The 26397-nt window shown below is 47.7% G+C and overlaps 4 protein-coding genes across 9 annotated transcripts; 3 read left to right on the top strand and 1 right to left on the bottom strand.

The window, feature by feature from the left end:
• The first annotated feature begins 604 nt into the window (after positions 1 to 604).
• Positions 605 to 4634, top strand: Ufc1 (ubiquitin-fold modifier conjugating enzyme 1). Of its 2 annotated transcripts, none has more exons than XM_026380604.2 (6): positions 605 to 759; positions 3141 to 3208; positions 3441 to 3504; positions 3845 to 3921; positions 4139 to 4229; positions 4424 to 4634. In XM_026380604.2, exons 1-6 carry the CDS (start codon positions 637 to 639, stop codon positions 4502 to 4504), a joined length of 504 nt encoding a protein of 167 aa, XP_026236389.1. In that variant the 5' UTR covers positions 605 to 636; the 3' UTR covers positions 4505 to 4634. The 2 variants fall into 2 exon arrangements, with proteins under 2 accessions (XP_026236389.1, XP_026236390.1); XM_026380605.2 differs by having other exon boundaries at positions 667 to 803.
• A 91-nt stretch (positions 4635 to 4725) lies between these two features.
• Positions 4726 to 11688, top strand: Usp21 (ubiquitin specific peptidase 21). 2 transcript variants are annotated; one of them, XM_077791259.1, is made up of 12 exons: positions 6466 to 7083; positions 7840 to 7899; positions 8057 to 8177; positions 8397 to 8508; positions 8696 to 8851; positions 9620 to 9684; positions 9935 to 10038; positions 10220 to 10306; positions 10585 to 10656; positions 10877 to 10991; positions 11076 to 11190; positions 11388 to 11688. In XM_077791259.1, the coding sequence occupies exons 1-12, from the start codon at positions 6484 to 6486 to the stop codon at positions 11476 to 11478; spliced, it is 1698 nt and encodes a 565-aa protein (XP_077647385.1). In that variant the 5' UTR covers positions 6466 to 6483; the 3' UTR covers positions 11479 to 11688. The 2 variants fall into 2 exon arrangements, with proteins under 2 accessions (XP_026236385.2, XP_077647385.1); XM_026380600.2 differs by lacking the exons at positions 10877 to 10991; positions 11076 to 11190; positions 11388 to 11688 and adding an exon at positions 4726 to 5656 and having other exon boundaries at positions 6463 to 7083; positions 10585 to 10842.
• A 246-nt stretch (positions 11689 to 11934) lies between these two features.
• On the top strand, positions 11935 to 16953 carry Ppox (protoporphyrinogen oxidase). 3 transcript variants are annotated; one of them, XM_026380592.2, is made up of 13 exons: positions 11935 to 12053; positions 12923 to 13016; positions 13163 to 13297; positions 13421 to 13536; positions 13722 to 13854; positions 14082 to 14226; positions 14327 to 14517; positions 15735 to 15795; positions 15972 to 16090; positions 16169 to 16279; positions 16379 to 16528; positions 16661 to 16703; positions 16784 to 16953. In XM_026380592.2, the coding sequence occupies exons 2-13, from the start codon at positions 12930 to 12932 to the stop codon at positions 16924 to 16926; spliced, it is 1434 nt and encodes a 477-aa protein (XP_026236377.2). In that variant the 5' UTR covers positions 11935 to 12053; positions 12923 to 12929; the 3' UTR covers positions 16927 to 16953. The 3 variants fall into 3 exon arrangements, with proteins under 3 accessions (XP_026236377.2, XP_026236376.2, XP_026236378.1); XM_026380591.2 differs by lacking the exon at positions 11935 to 12053 and having other exon boundaries at positions 12459 to 13016; XM_026380593.2 differs by lacking the exons at positions 11935 to 12053; positions 12923 to 13016 and having other exon boundaries at positions 13167 to 13297; positions 13405 to 13536.
• A 129-nt stretch (positions 16954 to 17082) lies between these two features.
• Positions 17083 to 23569, bottom strand: B4galt3 (beta-1,4-galactosyltransferase 3). Of its 2 annotated transcripts, none has more exons than XM_026380585.2 (8): positions 23385 to 23569; positions 22389 to 22463; positions 21746 to 22054; positions 20987 to 21222; positions 19845 to 20035; positions 19591 to 19713; positions 17980 to 18084; positions 17083 to 17849 (listed from the first exon to the last, which is right to left on the bottom strand). In XM_026380585.2, the coding sequence occupies exons 1-8, from the start codon at positions 23482 to 23484 to the stop codon at positions 17576 to 17578; spliced, it is 1413 nt and encodes a 470-aa protein (XP_026236370.2). In that variant the 5' UTR covers positions 23485 to 23569; the 3' UTR covers positions 17083 to 17575. The 2 variants fall into 2 exon arrangements, with proteins under 2 accessions (XP_026236370.2, XP_026236371.2); XM_026380586.2 differs by having other exon boundaries at positions 21746 to 22020; positions 22389 to 22567; positions 23385 to 23468.
• Between the last annotated feature and the right edge of the window lie 2828 nt (positions 23570 to 26397).

Raw genomic sequence — 26397 nt, 5'->3', positions numbered from 1 at the left:
AAAAATGTCTAGTGCTCAACCAGTGAATACCTCTTCTAGGATAGACCAAGTCTTCTGGTAACTTCTAAAGTCTGGTAACTTCTAAATTCAATTATATTAATCCTTCAGGGCAGGGACTGTATATTATACATTGATTTTGCATGGTTTCTGATAATTATGAGTTCAACACACTTATATTGGATAACTCCTTTGGCCTCTGGTATTCAGCTGGACAATACTTAAGGTAAGGAAGCTTTGAAGCAGAATTGAGTGTTTTAGGAAGGCAGTTCCTAGAAGGGTGCCTAGAAGAGCGTGAAATTGGAAAAACGCTCCAGGTTTGGGAAGACCTCCGGGATCGTTTTTTCCTGATTGTTTCTTCTGAGCATGAACGGAAGTCCTTCTCCGAGCCGTCTCTGGTGATTTAGTGATAGGTGACATATTCAGGACAGAGCAGTCCGTTTCTATTTCGTTCTTCCTGACGCATCACAAGCGGGTAATCAGATAGCAAATTTGCCCTCCTTACAAGAAAAAAAAGATTGCATTCAGAAAAGTCTTAAGGCAATCCTACTCCTCTTCTTCCCATAGTAAAGATGGCTGCGCCCGAGCGTAAGTTACAGACAGCACCACTTCCGCATTACTCTTGCGCCCTGATCCAAGATGGCGGACGAGGCCACACGGCGTGTTGTGTCTGAGATTCCAGTGCTGAAAACTAATGCCGGACCCCGAGATCGGGAGTTGTGGGTGCAGCGACTAAAGGAGGAATACCAGTCTCTTATCCGGGTCAGTTGTGCTTTATGATCGACCGCGTAGCAAAGGGCTTGCAGGTAATCAGGTGTTCTCAGGAATAGGCTCCGTGTGGAAGCCGCTTCCGGTTTTTAATTTTAACTTCTAAATTCAGAGAAATGGGACGGTTTGCTGGGCTGGGTGGTTTAGGAAGAATGACGGGAAGTAAGCTGGAAAGAAAGACTCAGATTAGTAAAAGTGGGACTATATCTTATAGCTAAAGACAGCAGTATTTTAAGCTTACACTTACCCGGAAGGTGACGTGTCTCTCCTGCTCCAGGTGTTTGTCCTAGGGTATGTAAAAGTGGTGGTCAGAAGTATTTGTTGGGCCCTTAAATCCCAACGCGTCTCTCTGCTCCCCCTTTCATTCTCCGTAACGAAGAAAAACACGTTAGGACTGAAAATTCAAGTAGGTGTTAGTTGTTGAGAGTTGGATGGAATGTCTCTCTATACCCAATGTGAGGCACACAATAGTTGGATAACTATTTTAGAAATAGTTAGAAATGAGCCATCTTATCAGCTAATCTTCCTATTATGAAAAGGGAAGAAAATCTTTCATAGTGTTCTCAGCAGATATCCTACTCATGTATTCATTCAGTGTGTGTGTGTGTGTGTGTGTGTGTGTGTGTGTGTAAAATCTCAATATCATTATTGTCCCTTGGGTCTAAAAAGGGGAAACAAAACCGAGTAAGGAGGAGCCTACCGTGGTAGACAGAAACAGTATCATACAGTGTTTAAATAGAAATAAAGAAATGGCCAGGATGGTCTGAGAGCATGAGAAGCAATATCTAATCGAGCTTGAGTTTGGTCAAGGAAGGCTTCCTGAGAACAGTAATGTTTGGGCTGAGATTTAAAGGAAAATATAAGTAAGGCTAATTAATAGAACATAAAGGTGGGAGAAGGATACTTAAGACATGAGAACATCATAAGCAAAGGAATATAAGTTCTATGTGGCATGATGTTTATAAAGAAACAAATAGTTCAGAGTTGCTAGAGATTCAGATAGAGGCAGGAAGTAAACAAGGCTGGGGAAATAGATTTGAGCACTTGAATTTTATTTTGTGGTACTAGGGATTGAACCCTAAGGCACTCTACCACTGAGTGACATCCTCAGCCATCGCTCCCGCTTTTATTTTTTAATTTATTTTTAATTTTTTTGTGGTGCTGGGGATTGAACCCAGGGCCTTGTGCATGTGAGGCAAGCACTCTACTGACTGAGCTATATCCCCAGCCCCCTTTTTATTTTTTCTTTTGGGACAAGATCTCTGTAAGTTGCACAGGCTGGCCTACAACTTGCCGTCCTCCTGCCTTAGTCTCCCCAAGTAGCTGGGATTATTAAGTGTGTGCCACCCATCACTCTAGTTTGAATTTTATTTGGAGGTGTTGGGATGCCTTTAAAGGATTTTAAGCTGATGAGTAACATGACCAGATTTGGGTGTAGGTCAGTGACACAGAGAAAAATACAATTGATCAGGGGTAAGGTTAAAGGTAGAAGAAAAGTTAGGAGGCTGTCATTAATCCAAGTGAAAGAAAGATGACGATCTAAATGAGGCATTGTGGTCATAATAGAAAGGAGAGGTAGATTTGAAGAATATCCAGCCAGGCATGGTGGCACACACCTATCATTCCAACTACACAGGAGGCTAAGCCAGGAGGATCACAAGTTCTGGGCCAGCTTCAGCAATTTAGTGAGGCCATAAACAATTTAGTGAGATCCTGTCTCAAAAATAAAAAGGACTGGGGACATAGCTTAGTAGTAAAGTAGCTCTGAGTTAAATCCCAGTATCAAAAAGGTCAAGGATAATTCCCAGGTTTTTGGCTTCATTGACTAAGTGAATGCTAACACCTCAACCTGAGATTGAGAATGCAGGATGAGAAACAGGTCTGAAGAAATACTGTAAATACCAGGTGGAAGTGCCAGGTTTCAGGAATATTCAAATTAAAGGTCGAAATTTGAAGATACAGTTGTATACTTAAGTCCAAATTTCTGAGGAAAGATCTGGACTAAAAATAAAAGATCTGGTAGTTATCAGCATGTGGGTGCTAGTGGAATCCAGGACTGCTTAAGGCCCTCCTTTAAGGGAGTATACCATAAGGTGAGTTGTGGGCTGAGGGCAGATACTATCAGAAATAAGAAAAGAATCCAGATGATATCTTTACATCTTTTGTGCCTGTTAAATTGAATGGAACCCAAGTCTTCTATTCTTTGCTCTGGGCAAGTCCCCAACTTACCAGGGTAGCCTTGTCTTTAGTTTTACTTACGTCATAAAAATTTGGTAAATGTACTGAGAGAGAAGTAATCATAATTTTCTTTTGTGGGGAGAGGGAATGCCCGTGGCTCCTATTTTCCCCTCAAAGATTTCATTCTCTGCTTTTAGTATGTGGAGAACAACAAGAATGCAGACAATGATTGGTTCCGTCTGGAGTCCAACAAGGAAGGTACCCGGTAGGTATACCCTCTTGGGAGGTGGAGGATGGGAGTCTTACCTGGCTTGTGCAGTTTGGTATCCCAAAATCCACTGCTGGAACTGACTTGTGTCAGGTTAGCTATCTGTAATTCTATAGCCCCAGATTTCCCCAACCTGGGAGATGAGTCTCCCAGTTTAGCCCTAAACCAAGATGTCATTTGAGTAAAAGAGGGATGGGCAAATTTAACTGAAATTTGGTCTTTATTACAGGTGGTTTGGAAAATGCTGGTACATCCATGACCTCCTCAAATATGAATTTGACATCGAATTTGATGTAAGTGTGATGAAGTGGGAAACATGAAGGTTAGTGGAAGGGGAGAGATCAGATGACTATTAACAAGCTAATCTTTCTTGAAGAAACCAAAGAAAACTTTACAAATGGGAGGGGAAAGTTGAGGTTTGAAGCAAGCATTAGTTATAGCTTTTAATCTCCATATCAGGAATCCTGGCATGTCGAAGCTGCTGGGGAAGTTTGCTGAACATTTCAATTCAACCAAGAAATGTGTGGGAAGATTAAAGAGAGAGAGAAAGAAAGAAAAGAAATATGTGTGTTTGATTAGAGTAGTTCCTATCTAGCCTAATTCTGTTTTATTAAGGTTCTATAATTCCTCCAGATTCCTATCACATATCCCACTACTGCTCCAGAAATTGCAGTCCCTGAGCTGGATGGAAAAACAGCCAAGATGTACAGGTAGGACTGAAAATGAGATGGAGAAGGACTTAGGGAAGAACTCTCAAGGCAGAAATTTTTCTGAGTCTACTCACTTAGAGGGATTTAAGCCTGGGCAAAGTACTTAGGTGACTTTGTTATTAGTTTTGAGCACTGGTGGTCTTCTTGTGTTCCCAGAGGCTGCTGTGCATTTTGGTGAATTTTGCATATCAATCTCTTTCTCTTATACCTCTCACAGGGGTGGCAAAATATGCCTGACTGATCACTTTAAACCCTTGTGGGCCAGGAATGTGCCCAAGTTTGGACTAGCTCATCTCATGGCCCTGGGGGTAAGTCTGGTATACTTGGTATAGGAAGGGGAGGTGTTGGGGTTAGGCTCTGGAAAAGTAACTGAGAGTAAACAAGGAATAATAGTGATGTCTCTTGGGCATGTTCCCCCAGAATCTCCAGGAAGGAGCTTCTGATGGAACAAGAGGCATTAACTGAGTGGTAGTAATCTCACAGGGTCTCCCTTGTATTGCAGCTGGGTCCATGGCTGGCAGTGGAAATTCCTGATCTGATTCAGAAGGGTGTGATCCAGCACAAAGAGAAATGCAACCAGTGAAGGATCCAGCCACTGAGGCAGGACAGTGGCTACGTTCCTTTCTTGTGCATCACTCTTCTTACTCATCTGATCACTTCCCCCTATCGCTCTTCCACCTTTGGTTGTTTCTAAGTTGCTGCAGCAGGCATTATTGATGAAAACAACATACACACAGTATTGTCACTGAATTTTTAAGTTAGGCTGCACAGGAAGGGAAAAGACTTGCTTTAGAAAATGAAGAGGCAATTTATATTCCCTTTCCAGGTAGAGCAATGGAGGCCTCAATCCTGGTGGCATAGGGAGTAGCTGAAAATGAGTACATAGCCTTTTTGATTTCTGTTGACAACCCATCAATAAAGCTGCTTCCCATGGTAACCTGTCGTTTTCGTTGGTGGCTTTTAACAGAAGGTGAGCAGCTAAAACCAGAGGCATATTGAACAGACACAGTAGGTTGGGAGGAAGTGGGGAATGGTGTATGCTTTGGTCAGGAGCTAGGGAATTAAAGAAAATCTGACTGCTCTCCCTGCTGCTGAGATCTGCTTTGTCCTTTAGCAGCATGCCATGCTTTTCCCTACTGCTTACGCCTGCAAGAAGGTTGAAGAATGGTTTTGCAGATCCAGCATTCCCTGCCCTCTAGGGATCTTCCTATCCCTATGTGGAGTACTAGATGCTTCTCTGTTGGTCATCTGCTATCTGGACCCAGGCCTGCAGGTTGTCACTCTAGCACCCGCCCTGATCTGTGTTACAAGCTTCGTGGCCATTCTTGAATTTTCCCAGGACGGGATGACAGAAGCCTGGACCTCGGAACTTGCTTTGGAGCGATGGTTTAAAGACCACTCAGAGCCGGGCTGAGAACTAGCGGTTCTAAAGTTGGCATCGTTTCCATGGTGTCGGCCCAGGAGCCGTGGGGGCGGGCTCACGCAAACGCAGAGGGGGAGGCAGGATTTAGAGTGTGGGTGCGCAGGCGCCTTGAGAGACTGTGAAGCTGGTGGCCGGTGGCCGGGTGGGACCAACAAAGATGGCGGCGGCCCTTGCGGCGGGAGAGATCTGGGCAACAGCTGCAGCTAAAGCTGCAGCCCGGCCGGCGCGGGGGCTGCACGGGGGTAGGAGGGGGTGACCCTGAGCTGGAGTCTGGCCCTGGCTGGCCTCCCCTGCCACCTCGCAGGGGGACAGGTACGGGCCGGGGTGTTATGGCGGGGGAGGGGAAGCTGAGGGAAGAGTGCTCCAGACCCCAGCGGGTTCTCCACAAAGGCAGAGGCTCGTGGGGCCCTGCGGGGCCTGGGAGAACTGGGCTGGAGGGACAACATTCCTAGACCGCAGGGAATACGCCGCCGGACCCTGTAGCCAATCAGCGGTCTCGGCCTTTTTGCCCTCGAGGGGGGCGGACCCGGGTAAAACCCTGCTGTGGTGGGTGAGGTGCAGAGATTAGGGGTCAAGAGTTGTTCGTCCTGCATCTCCAGTTTTTGACCCCTGAGCCTCAACACCATGTCGGAGCTCGTAGGTGGGGGAAGGAATGGGTCGCAAATCACCCATTTAGTTTGCTTCATTTGCAACCCGGAGGGGCAGGGATTTGAGGGTGGAATGCTGTCTTTTGAGGAGTTATTCTTGCATCCATACTTGAATTTAACCACAGGACCAGGGTACACCCCACTTGACTAGCCAGGTATAAGACCTCTTTTTATGAGTTTTGGATTATTAAGACAATTGATTAGCACAGGCTTTTTAGTAAAGTTGTATTCTCTAGGGAAAGAGTGGGGATATTGAAAGGGTCAAAGTCATGAGCTGCTATCTTTCCTTCATTTATTTACTCAAGGGCTACTAAGTATTTTCTTCGTGGCAAACACTCCTAGGTCCTGGGAAGATAATGACTACTCTGATAGACATGATTCGTGTCTTCAGTGCATGTGCAAACTAATATGGTAGCCTAGGGTCTCATCTCCCTCCATAATTCAGATGCTGACCTCCTCTTCTCCTCCCAGGTCCAGCCTGTGGTGTCCACAATGCCCCAGGCCTCTGAGCACCGCCTGGGCAGGACCCGAGAACCACCTGTCAATGTCCAACCCCGAGTGGGATCTAAGCTACAATTTGCCCCCAGGGCCCGCAGCAAGGAGCGCCGCAACCCAGCCCCTGGGCCAAACCCTATGTTACGACCTTTGCCTCCTCGGCCAGGTCCCCCTGATGAACGGCTCAAGAAACTGGAGCTTGGACGGGGTCGGACCTCAGGCCCTCGTCCCAGAGGCCCCCTTCGGGCAGATCATGGGGTTCCCCTGCCTGGCTCACCACCCCCAACTGTGGCTCTGCCCATCCCATCCCGGACCAACCTAGCCCGTTCCAAGTCTGTGAGCAGTGGGGACTTACGTCCAATGGGGATTGCCTTGGGAGGGCATCGTGGCACTGGAGAGCTGGGGGCTGCACTGAGCCGCTTGGCACTCCGGCCTGAGCCGCCCACTTTGAGACGTAGCACTTCTCTCCGCCGTCTTGGGGGCTTTCCTGGACCCCCGACCCTGCTGAGCATACGGACAGAGCCCCCCACTTCCCATGGCTCCTTCCACATGATATCTGCCCGGCCCTCTGAGCCTTTCTACTCTGATGACAAGATGGTGAGGAATTGCCAACACACGTGGCCTTCCAAGCTCCTATACCTTTATGCCTCCGGCTTTCTTGTCATCATGTGATTTTCCTGTCCCTTTTTTTCCTAAGTTCCTTATAGCAGTGGATCCTCTCCTCTCCCTTACTTCTGGGCCCTTCTAAACCCTTTTCTGGGTTGTCTGTGAGTCCCCAGCATGGTGTGCCATTTTGGTCCCCAGGGAATTAACCCAACTATTTAGAATACTTCTTTGGGTCCCCAGGCTCTTCCTTTCCCTTACTGCATTTTCTCTCTTAGGACTCTGCCTAGGCCTAATTAATCTCTGGAGTTGAAGAGGGGTGGGTTCAGAACATCTGAGCTAATGTGGTTGCCCATTTCCCTAGCTAAGTGAGCTAGGCTGGTTGCAGTTGGTGCCTACAAGAGAGGGTGCAGGAAAGGGCCACGGGGGCAGGAGGGGGCTTTGGAGGTAGCAAGGTGGGGGTGAGGAGCAGCTGGGCAACCATGCCAGTGCTTGGGGAGTTGCCCCAGGAGCTGCAGCGCCGTCTAGCTGGGCAGAGGAGTAAGTGGGGAATAGGTGGGACAGCCATGGCTGAGTCTGTGGTACACTCAGCTGTGATGGGCTTACTGCTCATGACCAGTGAGGTAGGGAGACAGTGAGGGAGAGGGTAGAGTTTGGGCACGTATAGGGTGGGGGAGGCAGCAGGCAGCATGCTATTAGAAGATTAAAGTGGATATATGGGAAACTGCTGACTGTACCCTGACATTTCAGGCTCATCATACGCTGCTTCTGGGCTCTGGTCATGTTGGCCTCCGAAATCTGGGAAATACAGTAAGAGCCATTCTATTCCTCCTTTCTAAAAGGAAATGTGAAATGATATTGGGGGTGGAGAGAACTTGGGGAATTGGGGAAGGCATGTAGAAGGAGAGCACTGAAGCTCTCCTGAGTTTCCGGGAGAGATAATGGCAGTATCTCTGCTGCTTCCCAGTGCTTCCTGAATGCTGTGCTACAGTGTTTGAGCAGCACTCGGCCTCTTCGAGACTTCTGTCTACGAAGGGACTTCCGGCAAGAGGTACCTGGAGGGGGCCGAGCCCAAGAGCTTACTGAAGGTAGGACAACTCCTCCTGCTTCCTCTATTTATTTTTCCCCAAACCCCTTGCAGGTCCATCTGCCAGTGCTCATGGCCTCCAACCCATCAGTCTAACAGTTGTATCCATTTTTCCCACTGCCTACTTTCCTAGCGGTTGTTTTCTACCCTCCAGATGTCCTTTTGCCTGCATCTTTCAGATATTAACCTTTGTTTCCCTTCCCCAATCTCACCCCAACAGCCTTTGCAGATGTGATTGGTGCCCTCTGGCACCCTGACTCCTGTGAAGCTGTGAATCCTACTCGATTCCGAGCCGTCTTCCAGAAATATGTTCCCTCCTTCTCTGGATACAGGTGGGAGAGCTGGAGGGTATAGATTTCTCTCTGGTCATGTCTTGTGGGTATGCAACGCAGGGACCCCAGCAACATTGTTCTGAGCCTTGATGTTCTCCATCCAGGAAGTAGGAACCATGTCTGGGCAGGGGATAGTGTCTGTGGACAAGGAAGGGGTCAGTTTCCCATATTATCTGTCTGGCTATAGCCAGCAGGATGCCCAGGAATTCCTGAAACTCCTCATGGAGCGGCTACATCTTGAAATCAACAGACGAGGTCGCCGGGCTCCACCAATCTTGGCCAATGGTCCAGCTCCCTCTCCACCTCGCCGAGGAGGGACTTTACTGGAAGAACCCGAGTTAAGGTAAGGGTTGCTTCTCCTCCTTTCTCTCCCCAATAGTTTATCAACAGTGTTCATCCTTCACAGAGTTAAGCTTGTTAAGATTAGAGATATAGGGCTGGGATTATAACTCAGTGGTAGAGTGCTTGCGTAGCTCTCATGAGCCCTTGGGTTCAATCCCCTGTATCACCAAAAATAAATAAATAAACAAACAAACAAATAAATATTAGAGCTGTAGGGTTCAGGGAAATGCTTTAGAATAAAAAATCATCTGAGAGGGGCTGGGATCATGGCTCAGTGGTAGAGTGCTTGCCTAGCATGCTTGGGGCACTGGTTTCGATCTTCAGCACCACATAAATGTAAAATAAAGATATTGTGTCCACTTAAAACTAAAAAATAAATATTTTTTAAAAAGAAAATCCCCTGAGAAGAAGTGTGGCAGTAGAAAAAAGGAAGTAGGCTGAGGAGTGCAGAAAGAGACAGAAGATAGTGCTAGGGAATCACAGAATCAAGAGAGGAGGGAATAATTATAACAAAGTACATAAAAAGGGCTTGAAGCCAGGTGGAGGAAGATAGCATGTTCTTCCCCGGTATGTGTTCCCATCTTTTCTTTCACCTTGGATTTCCCCAGAAACTTTCCTGAATTACTCCTTTGACTTTAACTAGATAAATTTGGAGGCAGAGTTGGGTGTGGATGAACTACAGGGCTCTATGGATCATTTTAGTGTGTTGGGGGTGCCTTGTTTCCTGCTGTCTCATGAGTGCTCCCTACTTCTCTGATCTATATGGTAGTGATGATGATCGAGCCAACCTAATGTGGAAGCGTTACCTGGAGCGAGAGGACAGCAAGATTGTGGGTATGAAATGGGGCAAAGCAGTGGGAAAAAAATAGTTTGGGGCTTGGGCTTGGGGGAAAAATTGATTCTGTCAAGGGGTGTGGGAGCAAAACTGGATGATGAAGATGTGAAATGGTATGAAGAGTTTGTTAGGAGTATTGATAGTGAGAAAAGGAAAGTCATGCAAAGGGGCATAAAGAGACAGGATTTCAAGAAATCATGTCAGGCACCCAACAATGACTTTTTCTCCTGCCCCTTTGCTTCTGTCTAGACCTGTTTGTGGGCCAGTTGAAAAGTTGTCTCAAGTGCCAGGCCTGTGGGTATCGCTCCACGACCTTCGAGGTTTTTTGTGACCTGTCCCTGCCCATCCCCAAGGTGGGATTCCAGAGGATTCCAGGGGTGGAAGGAACACAGGTTCTATGATCCAAACCTACCCACCCCCAGAGTGTGGGCGGGAACCCTGTGGGTCTCTAGAGTATAACTGAAGCCTAGATTGACGAAGAGTAGGAAAAGAAAATTCAGAACATGCTGACCCTTACTTCCCCTTTTCCCCCAGAAAGGATTTGCTGGGGGCAAAGTGTCTCTGCGAGATTGTTTCAGCCTTTTCACCAAGGAAGAAGAGCTAGAGTCGGAGAATGCCCCAGTATGTGGAGGTTCACAGGGGCTATAATAAGGGTGGGAGAACTGGGGAAACTCCAAAAGGAGAAAAGGGTACATGTGTTTCCTTAGTATGGGGAAAACCATTACATGTCTGCATTCGTGTTGGGGTCTCAGATGTGTCCCGGTGCTCCAAGGGCAAAGGGGTGTGGCCCAGAGGATACAGAAGTAATGGAGAACATTCTAAATTTGTGTGGTTTGGGATGTCAGAAAACCAGCTGAGGAGAGAACACATTAACTTAACACTGTTTGGCATTTATTCAGGTATGTGACCGATGTCGGCAGAAAACACGAAGTACCAAAAAGTTGACAGTACAAAGATTCCCCCGAATCCTCGTGCTCCATATCCTAATCCTCAAATTCTTACTTCACTTAGGATAACTCCCATACATTCTCTTTCCTCACCCTGTACGTTTGCAGAGGCTGGCCATTTGGGAATTGAATTTTCCTTAGAAAAGCCTGCCATCCAGCCTTCTCTTGGGGGAAAAAGGGGGACAGCATTTAGGGCTGCACTTCCCCTTAGAGACCCTCCACCTCCCAAATGCTCCTTAACCAGGGCTTAGATCTGAATCGATTCTCCACCTCCCGAGGGTCCATCAAGAAAAGTTCAGTAGGTGTAGACTTCCCACTGCAGCGACTGAGCCTAGGGGATTTTGCCAGTGACAAAGCAGGTGAGTCTGGTGGGGAAGGTCCTGAGGAGCTTAGGAGGGGGGCTCACCTATGGTTATAGAACTGGATCATCTCTAACCCCATAGGAAGTCCTGTTTACCAGCTTTATGCCCTCTGCAATCACTCGGGCAGCGTCCACTATGGCCACTACACAGCCCTGTGCCGATGCCAGACTGGTTGGCATGTCTACAATGACTCTCGGTGAGAACAGCCTCCACTCCCACTGCAGCCCTGACACCCTCCCCTTCCATGTAACCCCAGGAGTGCAGAGGGCCCAGTGAAAGGAGCGGTGGGGGTCTTTCCTGATCTCTTGCTGGATTATCTGAGGTTAAGTCTTGTGGGGAGCATAAAATATACAGGAATGACTACAACTCTTTCCCCATCTCCCTTTTTCTTAGTGTCTCCCCTATAAGTGAAAATCAAGTGGCATCCAGTGAAGGCTATGTGCTGTTCTACCAACTGATGCAGGAGCCAACTCGGCACCTGTGAAACCCTTTCAACACCCTTAAGCCCCAGGCTCCCCATTTACCTCAGAGACGTCTATTTTTGTGTCTTTTTAATCGGGGAGGGGGGAGGGGGTGGTTGTAGCTCCCATTATTTTTTTTATTAAAAACTACCCTTCCACTGGAGACTCCCTCGTCTCCCAGCCCTGTGTACAGAGCTTATCAGGCCCCTGCCCATGTACAGCCCCCATACCCTCTGCAGTCTCACTTTTTGTGAATAAATTTATTAAGAAAAAGTAATGTTCTTATTTGTATTTGTGCTTGGGGGTGGAAATACAGAATTGGGTCCAATTGAAATCTTCCTGGGACCCAGCTCCATATTTGAACAGGTGGGGCGCCCTCAGGGCCAAGGAGGAGGGGTCGGGAGTGGAGCACGACCGAGAAGTTCGTGCCAAGCAGTGAGGGTTTTGTATTGGAAGAAGGCGGCAGGCAAATCTTGAGATTCGTGAAGCTGCGGGGAAGCCTGAAACTGGTGCAGACACTGGGAAGACGGGTTTTGCCAAAGATGGGGGCTGCCCCTCGAGGGTGAGGCACTCAAGAACCCCTGTTGACAAACACTAGGTACGTTGCCGGGCGGCCCTAGCTCCCGTAGGCCCGGACTGTTGCTAACATCAAGGAGCTGTTTGTGGAGCAGCCTCCCCGCGGATTGGCCCCTAGTCTCCGCGTCTATTCTCTCTACAACCAAAGCTCCTGGGGCCAATCCCTCTAGGGTTCTCACTCTAGCTGGGCCTGGGAAGCCTCAGCTGTGGAATGCTATTTCCCGGATTCAGCACTCGCCATCTTAGCCCTAGGGAGGAAAGCGCCCGGCTACAACAGCTCCCTTCAACTTGGCACTGAACGGGTCAACCTCTAGTTCTATCCACAGAATCAACTCTGACAGCTGCTGTCGCTCCGCCTGTAACGTCACTGCCGGTTCAGTGTTTTCATTGGTGATTGTGATCCGGGGTCTTTCAGGACCCACCAATCCAGAAGCCGGGAAGAGAAGCTTCCCCGCATGCCGCCAGAATAGAGTGGACGCAGAGTCCGAAAGACCTAAAAGGGGTCGGGGGCGGGGTTGGCAGACCTCAAGTATTAGGTGTCTCCAGAGGCGTGGGAAGTAGAGCTCCTCAAAACTCCGGCATTCAGCCTGCCTACTCACCCCTGCGAGGGCAGATAGCGTGGGCGTGGCCCTTATCTCGCCCTGCGGAGCGCCGGCGGGGAGAGGTTTCCGTACCTCTGCCTCCTTCTACCTCATTTTCTCTTGTCCCTATCTAGTAGATGAACTCTGGCCCCTGGGCGAAGACCTCGCTTGTCCACCGACCCATCCGCGAGCTCTGCCTTAGTTTCTTCTAAATCAGTGGGTGGCCTAGGGTGGAACGTGGAATCAGCGGGGCTTCAGGAGCCCAGGGTGCCTCCCAGTCTGTCTGTCAGTGTCGCCCCTTCTCTCTAAGTTTCCCAATGAGCCGGACTGTGGTCGTGCTGGGCGGAGGCATCAGCGGCTTGGCCGCCAGTTACCATTTGAGCCAAGCCCCACGTCCACCTAAGGTGAGTACTTCATCCGTGCCAGAGGTAGCCTCATTTAATACTTTTTAATTTCCAACAAAAGCTGGGTGGATCCTGGCCGGTGGTGCGCCCAACCCCCACGCCCCGCGGCTCCAGATGGTACTGCAGTGGCTTCTTCTTGTCGCCAGGTAGTCTTGGTGGAGGGTAGCAAGCGTTTGGGAGGCTGGATCCGTTCAATCAGAGGGCCCGGTGGTGCGATTTTTGAACTTGGACCTCGGGGAATTCGGCCAGCCGGAGTTTTGGGAGCCCGCACTCTGCTCCTGGTGAGAGGCTTGTGGAATGTATAAGGAGAGGTTGCAGAGGCGGGGTTTTACTAAGGGGTTAGAGTTTGGTGGGCCAGACCCTTTGCTTAGTTTCTCCTCTTTCTGAGGATATGTGGAGAGCAGATTTCTGAGCTTGGCTTGGACTCAGAAGTGTTGCCTGTCCGGGGAGACCACCCAGCTGCCCAGAACAGGTTCCTGTATGTAGATGGTGCCCTGCACCCCCTGCCTTCTGACCTCAGGTAACACCCCCACGTCTTTACTGCACATCCTTTTGCTTTGCCCCTTCCTCGCAGCCCTTCCATTTCTTCATCTCCATGTCTGTCAGCCCTTCCAGCAGAAAAGGGCCAAATGAGTGGAAGTAAGCCCCTGGATCTGGGAAGATAATACAGGAGGCTTCCTCTTCACTATGCCTTCCTCCACACAGGGGGCTACTCCGTCCTTCACCCCCCTTCTCCAAACCTCTGCTTTGGGCTGGGCTGAGGGAGTTGACCAAGCCCCGGGGCAAAGAACCTGATGAGACTGTGCACAGTTTTGCCCAGCGCCGTCTTGGACCTGAGGTGACACTGCTCAGAGGCCTCCAACCTCTCCCTGCCTAAACCAGCTTCAGAATCCCCCCCCCCCTCAGACCTACCCTAGGGGCTCTTTTGTGTCATTTGGGATGCCCTCTTCTTGTCATACTCCACTAATCTCCAAAACTCAAATCCTTCCCTACCAAGCAGGGGCAGTGGAAGCTTATTCACTGTAGCTTATTCCTTGGCCTCTCAGTCTCAGTCTTACTCTTAAGGTGGCATCTCTAGTCATGGACAGTCTCTGCCGTGGAGTGTTTGCAGGCAATAGCCGTGAGCTCAGCATCAGGTCCTGTTTTCCAAGTCTCTTCCAAGCTGAGCAGACCCATCGTTCAGTAATACTGGGGCTCCTGCTGGGAGCAGGTGAGGGGCAGATTGGTTCAAAGAGTGAAGATATTAAGGACTGCCAGAGGCAGGCAAGGGGTGTTAGTTTGGTGATTCTTTTCTGCTGCTTTTTCTTCAGGGAAGAGCCCACAGCCAGACTCAGCACTTATTCGCCAGGCCCGGGCTGAGCGCTGGAGCCAATGGTCACTCCGTGGAGGGATGGAGACATTGCCCCAGACCCTTGACACCTACCTGACTAGTAGGGGAGTCAGTGTTCTCAGAGGTCAGCCAGTATGTGGGCTCTCTCTCCAAGCAGAAGGGCACTGGAAGGTAGGGTAACTTTCAGCAGTGTAATAAACCTGTATCAATGTTTTTGTTGTTGTTGTTGTTATTGTTTTTTTAATATTTATTTAGTTTTTTGGCGGACACAACATCTTTTTTTTTTTTTTTTTTTTTAAAGAGAGAGTGAGAGAGGGGGGGAGAGAGAGAGAGAGAGAGAGAGAATTTTCCAACATTTATTTTCTAGTTCTCGGCGGACACAACATCTTTGTTGGTATGTGGTGCTGAGGATCGAACCCGGGCCGCACGCACGCCAGGCGAGCGCGCTACCGCTTGAGCCACATCCCCAGCCCCCTGTATCAGTGTTTCCATCTTTAAGTAGTTTAGCCAGGCCAAGGCTGGTAGAATTGGAATTACTCTTTTCCTTGCCTTAGAAATTATTTAGAGTCAGGTCTGGGGGCACACACCTGTAATCCCAGTGACTTAGGAGACTGAAGCAGGAGGATCACAAGTTCAAAGCCAGCCTGGACAACTTAGTGAGACCCTGTCTCAAAATAAAAAGGGCTGAGGATGAGGCTCAGTGGCAGAGCACCCCTGGGCTCAATCCCCAGAACTGGGGGAGAAAATAGTTATTTATTCATGGACTAGCCCAGGTTCCTAGGGGCCTTATTTGTGGACCTTCCTCCGAGACCCCTTTGATGCAAGTCTGTGGATAGAAGTTGGAATTATAGGGGCTGGGGCTGGAGCTGGGGCTCAGCAGTAGTGCACTTGCCTGGCATGTGTGAGGCACTAGGTTCGATTCTCAGCACCACATACAAATACATAAATAAGATAAAGGTCTATCAACTATTAAAATAATTTTTTAAAAAGGCTAAATGTAAAAAAAAAAAAAAAAAGAAGTTGTAGTTATAAGTGGTCAGAGAAGGGGGAATATAACTTAGTGGTAGAGCACTTGCCTAGCATGGGTGAGGCCTTGGGTTCGATCCCCAGCATTGCCAAACAAAAGTAGAAAGATAAATGGTCAGAGAATCAGAGATAAGGAAGGAACAACCCAGCTTCACCTAACATTCCAGAGCAGCCACACCGGCCTCTGGCCCACTTCCTAAGGTGAGCTTTATGCAGATGATGCAATCATTCAGTGTCTTCATCCTGAGTTAGCACCCAGTCTTTCCTGCTACTAGGAAACTGAGAAGAGTACAGTAAAAATCTCACTTCATCCTTAAAGTTCTCATTATTGCTATGTCTCTCAAATGTTTTCATTTTCTCAGGTATCTCTGGGGGATAGCAGTCTGGAAGCCGACCACATTATTAGTGCCATTCCAGCTTCAGGTAATGGAGTAGTCCTTTCCCATTCCCCAACCAGCATGAAGCAATAACTGTTTCTTCCTGGGCCAGCAGGACCACATCATGCCCCTAAGCTGATCATCCCTATGAAGTCTAATCTCAAAGAGAGCTGACAAAATTGTAGTATGAATGTCTCCTGAATCAGGCCTGTTCTCCTCCAGCACTCAGCAAGCTGCTCCCTACAGAGGCAGCTCCTCTGGCTCAAGTCCTTAATACCATCACTGCTGTGTCTGTGGCTGTGGTGAACCTACAGTACCGAGGAGCTCGCCTGCCTGTCCAGGTATAGTATGGAGGGGAAAAAAAAGGTGTAGCCTCAGATGGAGTTTTTCCTTCTTATTTTTTTTTTTTTTCCCTTCAGGGATTTGGACATTTAGTACCATCCTCAGAAGACCCAGGTGTCCTGGGAATCGTGTATGACTCAGTTGCTTTCCCTGAGCAGGATGGGAGCCCCCCTGGCCTCAGAGTGACTGTGAGAGCGGGACATGTTGTATAGTGGGCTTTCCAAAGGGCTCTTTTTTGCCCCATTGTAGGCAAGGCCAAGCTGGTCAGTCCCATATTCCCTTCACAGGTAATGTTAGGAGGTTCCTGGTTACAGACGCTGGAGGCTAGTGGCTGTGTTTTATCTCAGGAGCTATTCCAGCAGCAGGCACAGGAAGCAGTTGCCACACAATTAGGACTGAAGGAGCCACCAAGTCACTGTTTGGTCCATCTACACAAGGTGAGTTGGGGTAAATTCCTATCAGTTCCCTATTGTAGACCTTGCATACAAGGTATATTTGTTACTGTATGTCAACCAAGGCCTGGAAAATCAATAATAAACTTTATCCTGTATCCCCTTTCCTCTTCCCAGAACTGCATTCCTCAGTATACACTAGGCCACTGGCAAAAACTGGGTAAGGTGGGAAGCAGCTGGGCTGAGGGCTGAGGAAATGAGACCTGTAGCCACAAAATTCCTTTTATTCTTTCCTTCTAGAGTCAGCTATGAAATTCCTGGGTGCTCAAAGGTTGCCCTTGACTCTGGCTGGAGCTTCCTATGAGGGGGTTGCAGTCAATGACTGTATAGAGAGTGGGCGCCAGGCAGCAATCAGTGTCTTGGGCCCAGAATCTAACAGCTGATCCTCAGCTCCCACTCATGAAAATAAAAGTCACTGGATCTTAGCATGGTATGGCTATTCTGGCATCTATGGTTTTGAGGGTAGAGGGGGTTCAAGGAGACGTAAAGTGTGCCTGGGATGCAGAAAGCGGGAGCAGAAGCGAGACAAAGTCCTTTATTAGAAAATATATCAAAATCCCAGCCCCCTGAGCCAGGACCAGAAAAGGGAGCTACTCCAGCACTGGCAGAAAGTGCCCAGGGTGGGGCTTCCTTCACCAAACAGCTTCCTGGGAACCATAAATAGAATAAATATTCACAGAGGTCCCAGGAGAAGCCAGATCACTCTTGGAAGAGAGTGGTCTCCATGGAAGAGGAAGGGACTTGGGGTCCAGCCCTGCTCCTACCCCAGAGGCAGGGGACTCCCAGGAGTTGTCACATAAAAGTATGACATCAAGGATTCACAGTCATAAGCCCTGGCAGGTGACCCTAGAAAAAGGGACCTCCAGGTCTAGAGGAGCCCAGCTCCATTCTAGCAGTGGGGAAGGCCCCTGCCCCCCAACATAGTACTAGAGTTCAATTCCCCCACATCCCTCTAAGAGCAGTGAGGAGCTGAGGGTAGGGAGAATACAACCCTTCTGACTCAGTTTCATGATTAAGGTGGGCAAGGAGGAGTCAGTGTGGACCACGGCGGGCTGTGTGGTTGGCAGTAGGCAGAGGGCCAGGCCTAACTGGGGGCCGGCGCTGCAGCATCTCTTGACGGAAGGCCTGGGAAGAACCAGGTGGGTAGCGGGGACCAGGAGGAGCCCGGGGACCCCGAGGGTCAGTCCCAATGTCTGCTGTGACGTTGGTATAGAGAGGACCCAGTTCTCGAGCCAGCAGTCGGTACGTCAGTGAGTTCATCCCATCTTGAGTCCAGGAGTTCTGAGTACGGACCAGGAGGTCAAATCTAAGGGTTAGAGGTTGGATACTAAGACCCAGAAAGGAACAGCCAGGAATCTAGGGACCTTTGGGTCCTGGCTAGGAGTATGTAACCTTGAGAATTTAGTAACAATTATCAGGTAGTTTTCCCTTCCTACCTGTGGGGATTTTCCTCGTTGCCCTTATCTCCTCGATGCTTTACCATCTTATAGTGTCCCACAGATGTGGGGGGCCGAGAGATCTTCATCCCAGCCAGGCGCACCCTATGGGGAAAGTGAGGGGATCTTGGAGGATCCAGAATGAAAACAAGCTGCTGATAGGTAAACAAGAAAAGCAAAGCAAGGAAGGGACTGCATGTTTCTATACACAAGGAACAATTATTACCAGTAAGGATTATAAAAAGTGCCTAAGTATGAGAAGGTAGGAGAAAATCAAACAGCAAAAAGGAAATACTTGAAGAGAATGTAAAGGCTGAATGTATCCAAATCTTTAGGGCCCAGTGCCAGGCACCCTGGGGCCTTTAAACAATTGGCAAAGGTAGTTCTGCCCTCCTACCTTTGTTTCCTAAGTAGCTCCTAGGAGCTGCCTTTGCAGTCTGGGAAGGACAAGGAAAGAAACCATTTTGTTGAGATGATATGATTGGGTATTGCAGACCCCAAACCTTTTTTTCTTTCTTTCTTTCTTTTTTTTTGGTATTAGGAATAGAACCCTAGGCCTTGCACATGCTAAGCACATATGCTCTACCCCCGAGCTACATCCCCAGCCCAGCAATTCTTATTTAGAATAGTGACTGAGTTACTGAGTTACCCTCAACTCCTCTCCCTCTGCTACCATGTGTTTAAAAAAAAAAAAAGCAAAACCAGGTAATCAGGATCTTAAGTTCCAGTTCTGACACAGAAGCAAAGGTGAAGATGGCCTGTGAAGGAACTGAAAGAATAACAGACATTTAGAATTTGTTGGGTGCTTTACACATAGAATTCACATAAAGGGCCGAGTATGGTGGTGCACGCCTGTAATCCCAGCGGCTCGGGAGGCTGAGACAGGAGGATTATGCGGGGATCTTGGAGGATCCAGAATGAAAACAAGCTGCTGATAGGTAAACAGCCAGCCTCAGCAGAAGCAAGGTGCTAAGCAACTCAGTGAGACCCTGTGTCTAAATAAAATACAAAATAGGGCTGGGGATGTGGCTCAGTGGCTGAGTGCCTCTGAGTTCAATCCCTAGTACCAAAAAAAAAAGAATTCATGTAAAGATGTGATTCCAGCCAGGCACTGTGGCACACACCTGTAATCCCAGCAACTCAGGAGGCTGAGGCAGGAAGACCACAAGTTCAAAGCCAGACTCAGTAACTTAGCAAAGCCCTAAACAACTAAGTGAGACCCTGTCTCCAATTGGAAAAAAAAAAAAAAAAAGGCCTTGTGTCAGTGGTTAAGTGCTTCTGGGTTCCATCTCTGGTACCATAAATAAATAAATAAATAAATAAGGCAAGACTAAACCATCTGTAGGCCCATTTCCTACAGATGGTTATTATCTCCATGATAATATTTCCTACTGATATTTTCTCCTCTCAGGAATATAACTAACCAGATCTAGAAAATTGAAAGATAGAATGGGCAGTAGTATGCAAAGCCTTATGTAGGTATACTGAAAAGCAAAGGGAAAGGAATAGATTTAGTGCAGGACCAGGGAGCTAAAGTTTGGTGTTGAAAGGCTATGTTCATAGGTGGTCTTACAGGATGGGGTGAGGAGGGAAGTGGTGCATAAATCTGACCTGGTAGCTATGTCGTCATCCTCACCACCCCAGCCCCAGTATTCATTTGGGAAGCCATTCATCTTCAGGTACTGGTCAGGAGTGAGGGCTGAGACTCCTCCGAAGTACTGGGGGTACGGGAGGCTAGGGAGAAAAAGATCCTTGCATTCGACAGGTCTTCTGGGAAGACATCCCTACCCACAATTCCCTTAGCTGTCCTCTTTTCTTTGGATGGTTCCATTTCCTGCTTCCCAGCATTCTTCTATGTCCTTTACCTGTATCCAAACTTGTTCATGGCAACAGCAACATGACGGGGTCCTCGAGGGTCACACACATAGAGATTGTGGTCATTTTCTGGCAGGAGGTCCACATCATGCAAGAACAGGCAGTCCCACTCTTCATCACGCAGTGCTTCTCGCACCCCAACATTGAGCAGTTTTGCCCTGTTAAATGTTCCATTTCCAGCCTGGAAGATAATGGAAGGGAATCAGGCTATTTCTGTAAGTAACATGAAGAAGAGGGGCTTGAGCAAAAAAGGAAAATCGAAGTAAGATACCAGACAAGGAGAAAGCAGGGAAAGGCAAACTATCTTTTTCATTTTTTTCATTTAGTCAGTTCAACAATTTTTTCTTGCATTCAGTATGTGCCTGACATTTAGTTGCTGCTGTTTAGCATTTCATCCTGACAACCAATAGCAAGGTGGAACAGGTGGCATATTAGTAATCTATTGCTCTTTGCCTCCAGGTTCTACCCAAGGATTCCACTCCACATTTTAGAGGGTTAAGAATCTTGCTCAGGGCTGGGGACATGGCTCAAGTGGTAATGCGCTTGCCTGGCATGCGCGGGGCGCTGGGTTCAATCCTCAGCACCACATAAAAATAAAATAAAGATGTTGTATCCACCAAAAACTGAAAAATAAATATTTAAAAAAATTCTCTCTCTTAAAAAAAAAAAGAATCTTGCTCAAGGTCACCCACATAACAATGGCAGAACTGGAATTTTAGCTCAGATCTGCCCAATTTTAAATCTGCACAAGCCACTCAACAAAGGAAAAATCATAGGAGGGTACAAGACAATAGGAGTATCCTAATCAGAATAATAAGAAGTATGAGGGGCTGGGTCTGTAGCCCAGTGGCAGAGCGCTTGCCTAGCATAGGTGAGGCACTGGATTCGATTCTTAGCATCATATAAAAATAAACAAAATAAAGACATTCTGTCCATCTACATCTACCAAAAGAAAAAAAAATGAAAAATTTTAAAAAGAATAAAAAGAATGGGACTAAGTTTAGAAGAGAAAGGTTAGGTTCTTCTCCACATTCCAGTCTTCCCTTTTAAAATTATTCCAGGTAAGAGTGGAGTGGCATTTACTGAAGGCTTCCTTACTTGAAAGAAAGAGTAACACAGAGATTGGAGATACCTGGTGGATGACATAGATTCCATAAGCAAGCTGCTGGCGTTGCAGGAAGGGGTGCAGGTGGTAGAGCAGCAGGCGTAGGTGGTGCTCCCGGGCACGATGGGGCACAATGATGGCTGTCCGGGAGCGGGGCTCACACCCTGCTGGGCGGTACCTGCCTCCAGGTTCTACCCGAGGATTCCGCTCCACAATCTCTGCTATCGATGGTACTGGGCTAAAGGACACCGACACGGGGCCCACTGTTGGGAGGGAATGTCACATTAAGGAATTAGAGGGGCAGGGAGAAGAAAATGAGCATCAGGGCCTGGGAATACCTCTGGATCTGGCAGTCTGGTTCTGGGCTCAATTCTCCCCCAGGCTCACTCAGAAATCTCACAAGCCTTGGATTTCCCCTCATGAGACAACTCAACAAAATCTGGAAGGTATTTACCTACCTTCTTTGTAGGGCTCTATAACTTTCTCCTGCCCACGGGGTTTGAAGTTAGAGTTGGGGATGAGAGAGAACAGGAACTTCTAACCAACTAATTAAACCAGGACTCAACTTCATCTAGCCTGAGGCTGGGAGAACCCATAAATGGGAAGGCAGTGAACCAGTTGCCCAATCCAAGAACATGGCCCAAACTCTGACTTTAGAGTAGACTCTATCTCAACCTCAGCCCACCTTCAAAATAATCTGTTCTAAGTCCCACTCCATACCTGCCCAAGGCTCCCTGCCCCCACACACTGTCCTTTCCTTCACCTCCTCCTTCCCTTTGCACTCACCTAAGAGAGGAGATCTTTCAGGACAGTAGGGTAGGCCTTGAGGAGCTGAAGGACCCCCTGGAGCTACAGGGGCCCCAGGCAGATGACTGAGGTTACTGTAGACATCTCGGGGGTGAGAATAGTCAAAAGTAGGCCCCTGGTCCCGGCCAAATAGGGCACTAAGGCTCCGGAAGCCCCCTAGTGACAAGTACATCATGACGGCCAGCTGGGAACCCACAAGCAGGGCCAGTGTGCAGGGCCGCTCCAGCAGCCTCCGCAACATCCTGAGGTGAGGTCTGGGGAAGAAGAAAGAGGAGTTCTGGGAGTAGGCTAGAAAAGAGCAAGCCAGCAAGGAGATCATTGAGAGAAGAGGAATGAAGGTGATGCCAGGAACAAAAAAGAAAAGCAGAGAACAGAGTTATAGGAAGGAGCACACAAGTGTATGGTCACACAAGGAAAAGAAATAGAATGTAACCATCAGCAGCCCCCACCACCTGTCACTTCCAGCCCAAGTTTCACTCTTGTCCACCTCCCCTCGAACCACTCCTACCATCTACTTTCAGTTCCCACCTCCAAGAATGTTTACATCATTCAAGTCCCATGTCCACTTCAGAAGAGTCTCTAGAGAACTCTTCTAATTTTAGAGAGCAATAGAGAGACTCACCTAGATTCAAATTGTCTTCCTCCAGATCATGGGGGCTCCAGGGGGTCCCAGGGGGGCAGAGATGTGAGGCATTATCTAAAATTGGAAATGTCACAGAGGACAGAGAAAGGCTCCATCTAGCACTCCAACAGCGAATATGGGACCAACTGGAACAGAAGTGATCGAGAATAGCCAGCCACCTGCATGGGCAGAGATCAGGTAAAGCAAGTTTCCCATCAGGGGAAGTGAGGGAAAGTGGTTGGAAATGCCAGGTCTCTGGCCTTTCTCTCAGGCTACTGTGGAATTACAATGTGATAGTGTCAGAGTTGTACTTCACTCCCTACCCCACCACACCATCACGGACTAGTTTGGGGAGTGGGGACAGGGAAATAAATGAAGACACTGTTTTATCCCAAACCAAAAACCCGTTTAAGAAGGGAGACCGTCATGACAGAACTGTCAAAAACCCGTTTAAAGAGGCGAGACAGTAGAGACTGTGGAGTGGCCTCGGGAGAGCCCAGGACGAGGACAGAAATAGGTTCCTTCCGTTTTCATGTGCCAGGGAGCTAGCTCCGCAGGTTCAGGGAGAATGACCACCTGGGAGCTGCAAGCAAACATCCCTGGAGCGCGGCGGGGTGCACCGCGCGGATGGTATCCTTTACCTTTTCCGCCTTTCCCCAGCCCCAACAGAGGTGGAGAACAGGGTGACTGCTGAAGTGCGGAGACAGGGAGGGCTGAAGCAGAGACTGTCGGGGTACCTAGGCGGGCTCACCTGGAGGGGCGTGGCCGGCTTTCTGCCTGGGGTTAAAACCCAGTCTTTTCCGAGCACGCCCACCCCATCCCAAGCTCCTCTTGCTTTTGCCCTACCGAGCAAAATGAGCCCACCCGGTCCCCGTCCACAATTCCCTCTGGAACCTTGTCCCTAGCTTGTTTCCATCCCTTACCCCAAACTTCACCCTCCCTTCCTACCGAACCTTTCTCCGAGGCCTCTGTCTCCACGTTCCCTAGCCCACATACCTGGTCTTCTGTCTACCTCGTCACCGCCACCCAGACAGCCGGGCGGGCATCTCTGCCGCCATCTTGGAAGCGGGCGCTGCGGGGCGGAGCCTCGCGTCATGGGGCGGGGCCGCCGGGCGAAGCGCAAGGTTCCAGCAGCGCGTCGCCTGGAGGCGTCTGCCGGAGTGCAGCGGGGGCGGCGAGGGTGGGTTTCTTGCTCGTGGAGAGAACCGAAGGATCGATCCTACACCTCGCGGAGTGAGCAGGAGGATCTCAACTCCAACTATTGGGATTCTATTGGGATTCCATTTCCCACCTCTCAGATTTGTAAAGACAGTAGCTCAACTCCTTCGTCTTTCATAGAGCCCAAAGGGACTGTCTTAGAGGCCGGAGGGACTGTTTCTGGTGCAGTGACCTCACTATCCCCCGAGGGGGGTGGGGGGGGTAGGCTGAGCGCCTTTCCCAGTTGTCAATGACACCTCTTGCGGTGTCTGGCCACTTAGTATCAAAATTGTTTCTCGCTCAGGCTTTAATGTTGCAGACTCCTGCAGCGCATTTTGTATCTCCGTGGTATCTGCAGGCCTTGAAATAGAAGCAGTGAATAAAACACCGAGTGTGGAAGAAAAGGCAGCGCCAGTTTTAATGTAAAAATATGTTTCCTTAGGTATTATAGTAAAATGGACGCTACATTGATAATGCAATATGTTATTCTTTTGGTTTCTAATGGTAAGGGACTTGAAATTACTCAGTGCCTGCCTCAAAAAGCTGAGGCACGTGTGGCAGGGAGGAAGGGATATAAACAGTATAGTATGATAAATATGATATCCCAGAAATGGCAACTCATTCATACGTGGAGATTCCGGAAAGGCTTTCCAGAAATAGTGATGGCTAATGGGAAACCTGAAGACCTTGTGTATAGTATATTCTGCTTTATATGATTCTGTTTTCACGGGCATTAATTATACAATTTAGTATAAGAACCTAATCTGTATGCAAAGACCATCCTGTCTGGTAGAGATCCTGTTAATCTCCTACTCCTCACTTATGGAAAAAAAGCAACTTTTGCCCCCACTTTCTTATTTATTTTTGTTTTCCTGATCTGTAAATGTGTCTGTTCTCTGGATTTTCTCTTGTAACGATTAGAACATTTGCCACTTCTTGTGTGATATAAACAATAAGCTCATTTTTACATGGAAATCAAAAGACTGTCTCCTTAACCAAACTTTAAACCTTTCTTCTGAGCCTTTTTTTTTTTTTTTTTTTTTTTTTTTTAATGAGGTCATATTCCTGAGTCCCTCTTGGGCCTAGGTAGCCAGTTTTAGCAAGAATCCTGCCAAGGCAGATAAGAGAGCACTGGATATCTGACAACCCTCAACTACCTCTGTAAAAATCCTGTTATCAGTTTATCTAGAATTCCCCTATCCTTGATGTAATTTTGCTTCCATCCACTGACCTTCTCATTTTGCCTATAAATCCCCACTTGCCCGTGCTGTATTAGGATTTTGGCCTGATACCTCTATCTCTCTCTCTCTCTTCCCCTTTCTCCCTCTCTCCCTTATTGTAATAGTCTTTTTTACCTCCCCGATAACCCTAAATAGTCTTCTGCTCTATTTTAGCAAGTGTCAGGGTAATTTTTTTCTTTAACAATATAAAAGTTAGGGCTGGGGATGTGGCTCAAGCGGTAGCGCTTGCCTGGCATGCGTGCGGCCCGGGTTCGATCCTCAGCACCACATACAAACAACAATGTTGTGTCCGCCGAGAAATGGAAAATAAATATTAAAAAATTCTCTCTCTCAAAAAAAAACAATATAAAAGTTAAAAATATATTTTTTTAAGATTGGGGAATTGAACTTGGATGTTCTACATCTGAACACTGGACCCCAATCACTTTAATTTACAATTTTTTTTGTTGTTGTTGTTTAAGGTACCAGGGATTGAACAAACTCAGGGGCGCTTAACCACTGAGCCACATCCTCAGCCCTTTTTATTTTTGAGACAAGGCCTTACTAAATTGCTTAGACTGACTTTGAATTTGCAGTCCTTCTGCTTCAGCCTCCCAATCTGCTTGTATTCCAAGTGTGTGTCCTGCACCCACGTACAACTTTTAATGTACAATATGAAGTCTGTAATTTCTTGAAATTTTCACTTGCTCTTGATAAGAGTTGAGTCTATACTTTCAATCTTCATCATCAGGAGGGATGCCTAATTCTTCATCTGTCCATTGGGAAGGATCTGGATATGTAAAATGACCCAGCACAGCATCTGAGTCATACCAAAAGTGCTAGAGAATCCAGAAGCAATGGTCATACTGAAGATCACCTAGGATCTGGTCAGCTGGGGAAACTGCCTATGCCAGGGCTCAATATGTACAGCACCACCAGCATGATTTTAAAAAGAAAAGAAGAAAAGTTCAAGTTTAAAAGACTTTGGGGGCTGAGGATGTAACTCAGTGGTGGACCTTGATGTACAAAGCTTTGAGTTCAATTCCCAGGAAAAAAAAAAAAAAAAAAAAAAAGCAAAAAAAAAAAAAAAAAAAGCATTTGGGTTGGATGAAGTTACCTTTGAGAACTTTTAGAGGCAAAGAGAACTCAGTGACTGATTGACTATGCCAAGTCTTGAAGTTAGAGGACTCCAAGATGACTCCTGGATTTTTAACTTGAACCAAAGGGTGGATAATGAATGAGGGTTTTTGTTTGTGCTAGGGAGCAAACCCAAGGACTTACAAGCTGGGCAAGTACTCTACCACTGAGTTGCATTCCTAGTTCTGTGGTGTCATTTAATGAGCAAAACTTAGGGGGAACATATTTGAGGAAAGGGCAAAGATGATGAATTTTGGACTTAACAAGTTTGAGGTGACTATAAAGGGTGAAAATGAAATAATGCTGGATTTGAATACAACACCAGCTTTGAAATACTTTGGTGGTATGACTGAACAATATCCTCTCTAGGTTTCATTTGTAAAATAAACTTTTTTTTCTTAGTTGTAGATAGGCACAATACCTTTTATTTTATGAATTTATTTTTATGTGGTGCT

Source organism: Urocitellus parryii, chromosome 11 (assembly GCF_045843805.1).
Source record: "Urocitellus parryii isolate mUroPar1 chromosome 11, mUroPar1.hap1, whole genome shotgun sequence".
NCBI classification, from domain to species: Eukaryota; Metazoa; Chordata; class Mammalia; order Rodentia; family Sciuridae; genus Urocitellus; species Urocitellus parryii.
The sequence above is the reverse complement of the archived record's forward strand: the minus strand, read 5'-3'. Positions and strand labels throughout refer to the sequence as shown.

Excerpts from the sequence above, each read along its gene's own strand:
- Ufc1 (XM_026380604.2), top strand. The coding sequence starts at position 637 with ATGGCGGACGAGGCCACACGGCGTGTTGTGTCTGAGATTCCAGTGCTG. Across the intron at positions 3,209-3,440 it reads TCCAACAAGGAAGGTACCCG|GTGGTTTGGAAAATGCTGGT; the intron begins GTAGGTATACCC and ends TCTTTATTACAG. Across the intron at positions 3,505-3,844 it reads AATTTGACATCGAATTTGAT|ATTCCTATCACATATCCCAC; the intron begins GTAAGTGTGATG and ends TAATTCCTCCAG.
- Usp21 (XM_077791259.1), top strand. The coding sequence starts at position 6,484 with ATGCCCCAGGCCTCTGAGCACCGCCTGGGCAGGACCCGAGAACCACCT. Across the intron at positions 7,084-7,839 it reads TCTACTCTGATGACAAGATG|GCTCATCATACGCTGCTTCT; the intron begins GTGAGGAATTGC and ends CTGACATTTCAG. Across the intron at positions 9,685-9,934 it reads AGAGGACAGCAAGATTGTGG|ACCTGTTTGTGGGCCAGTTG; the intron begins GTATGAAATGGG and ends GCTTCTGTCTAG.
- Ppox (XM_026380592.2), top strand. The coding sequence starts at position 12,930 with ATGAGCCGGACTGTGGTCGTGCTGGGCGGAGGCATCAGCGGCTTGGCC. Across the intron at positions 13,017-13,162 it reads AAGCCCCACGTCCACCTAAG|GTAGTCTTGGTGGAGGGTAG; the intron begins GTGAGTACTTCA and ends TCTTGTCGCCAG. Across the intron at positions 13,298-13,420 it reads GAGCCCGCACTCTGCTCCTG|ATTTCTGAGCTTGGCTTGGA; the intron begins GTGAGAGGCTTG and ends TGTGGAGAGCAG.
- B4galt3 (XM_026380585.2), bottom strand. The coding sequence starts at position 23,484 with ATGACGCGAGGCTCCGCCCCGCAGCGCCCGCTTCCAAGATGGCGGCAG. Across the intron at positions 22,464-23,384 it reads CGAGGTAGACAGAAGACCAG|ATAATGCCTCACATCTCTGC; the intron begins GTATGTGGGCTA and ends TTCCAATTTTAG. Across the intron at positions 21,223-21,745 it reads TGAAAGATCTCCTCTCTTAG|TGGGCCCCGTGTCGGTGTCC; the intron begins GTGAGTGCAAAG and ends CCCTCCCAACAG.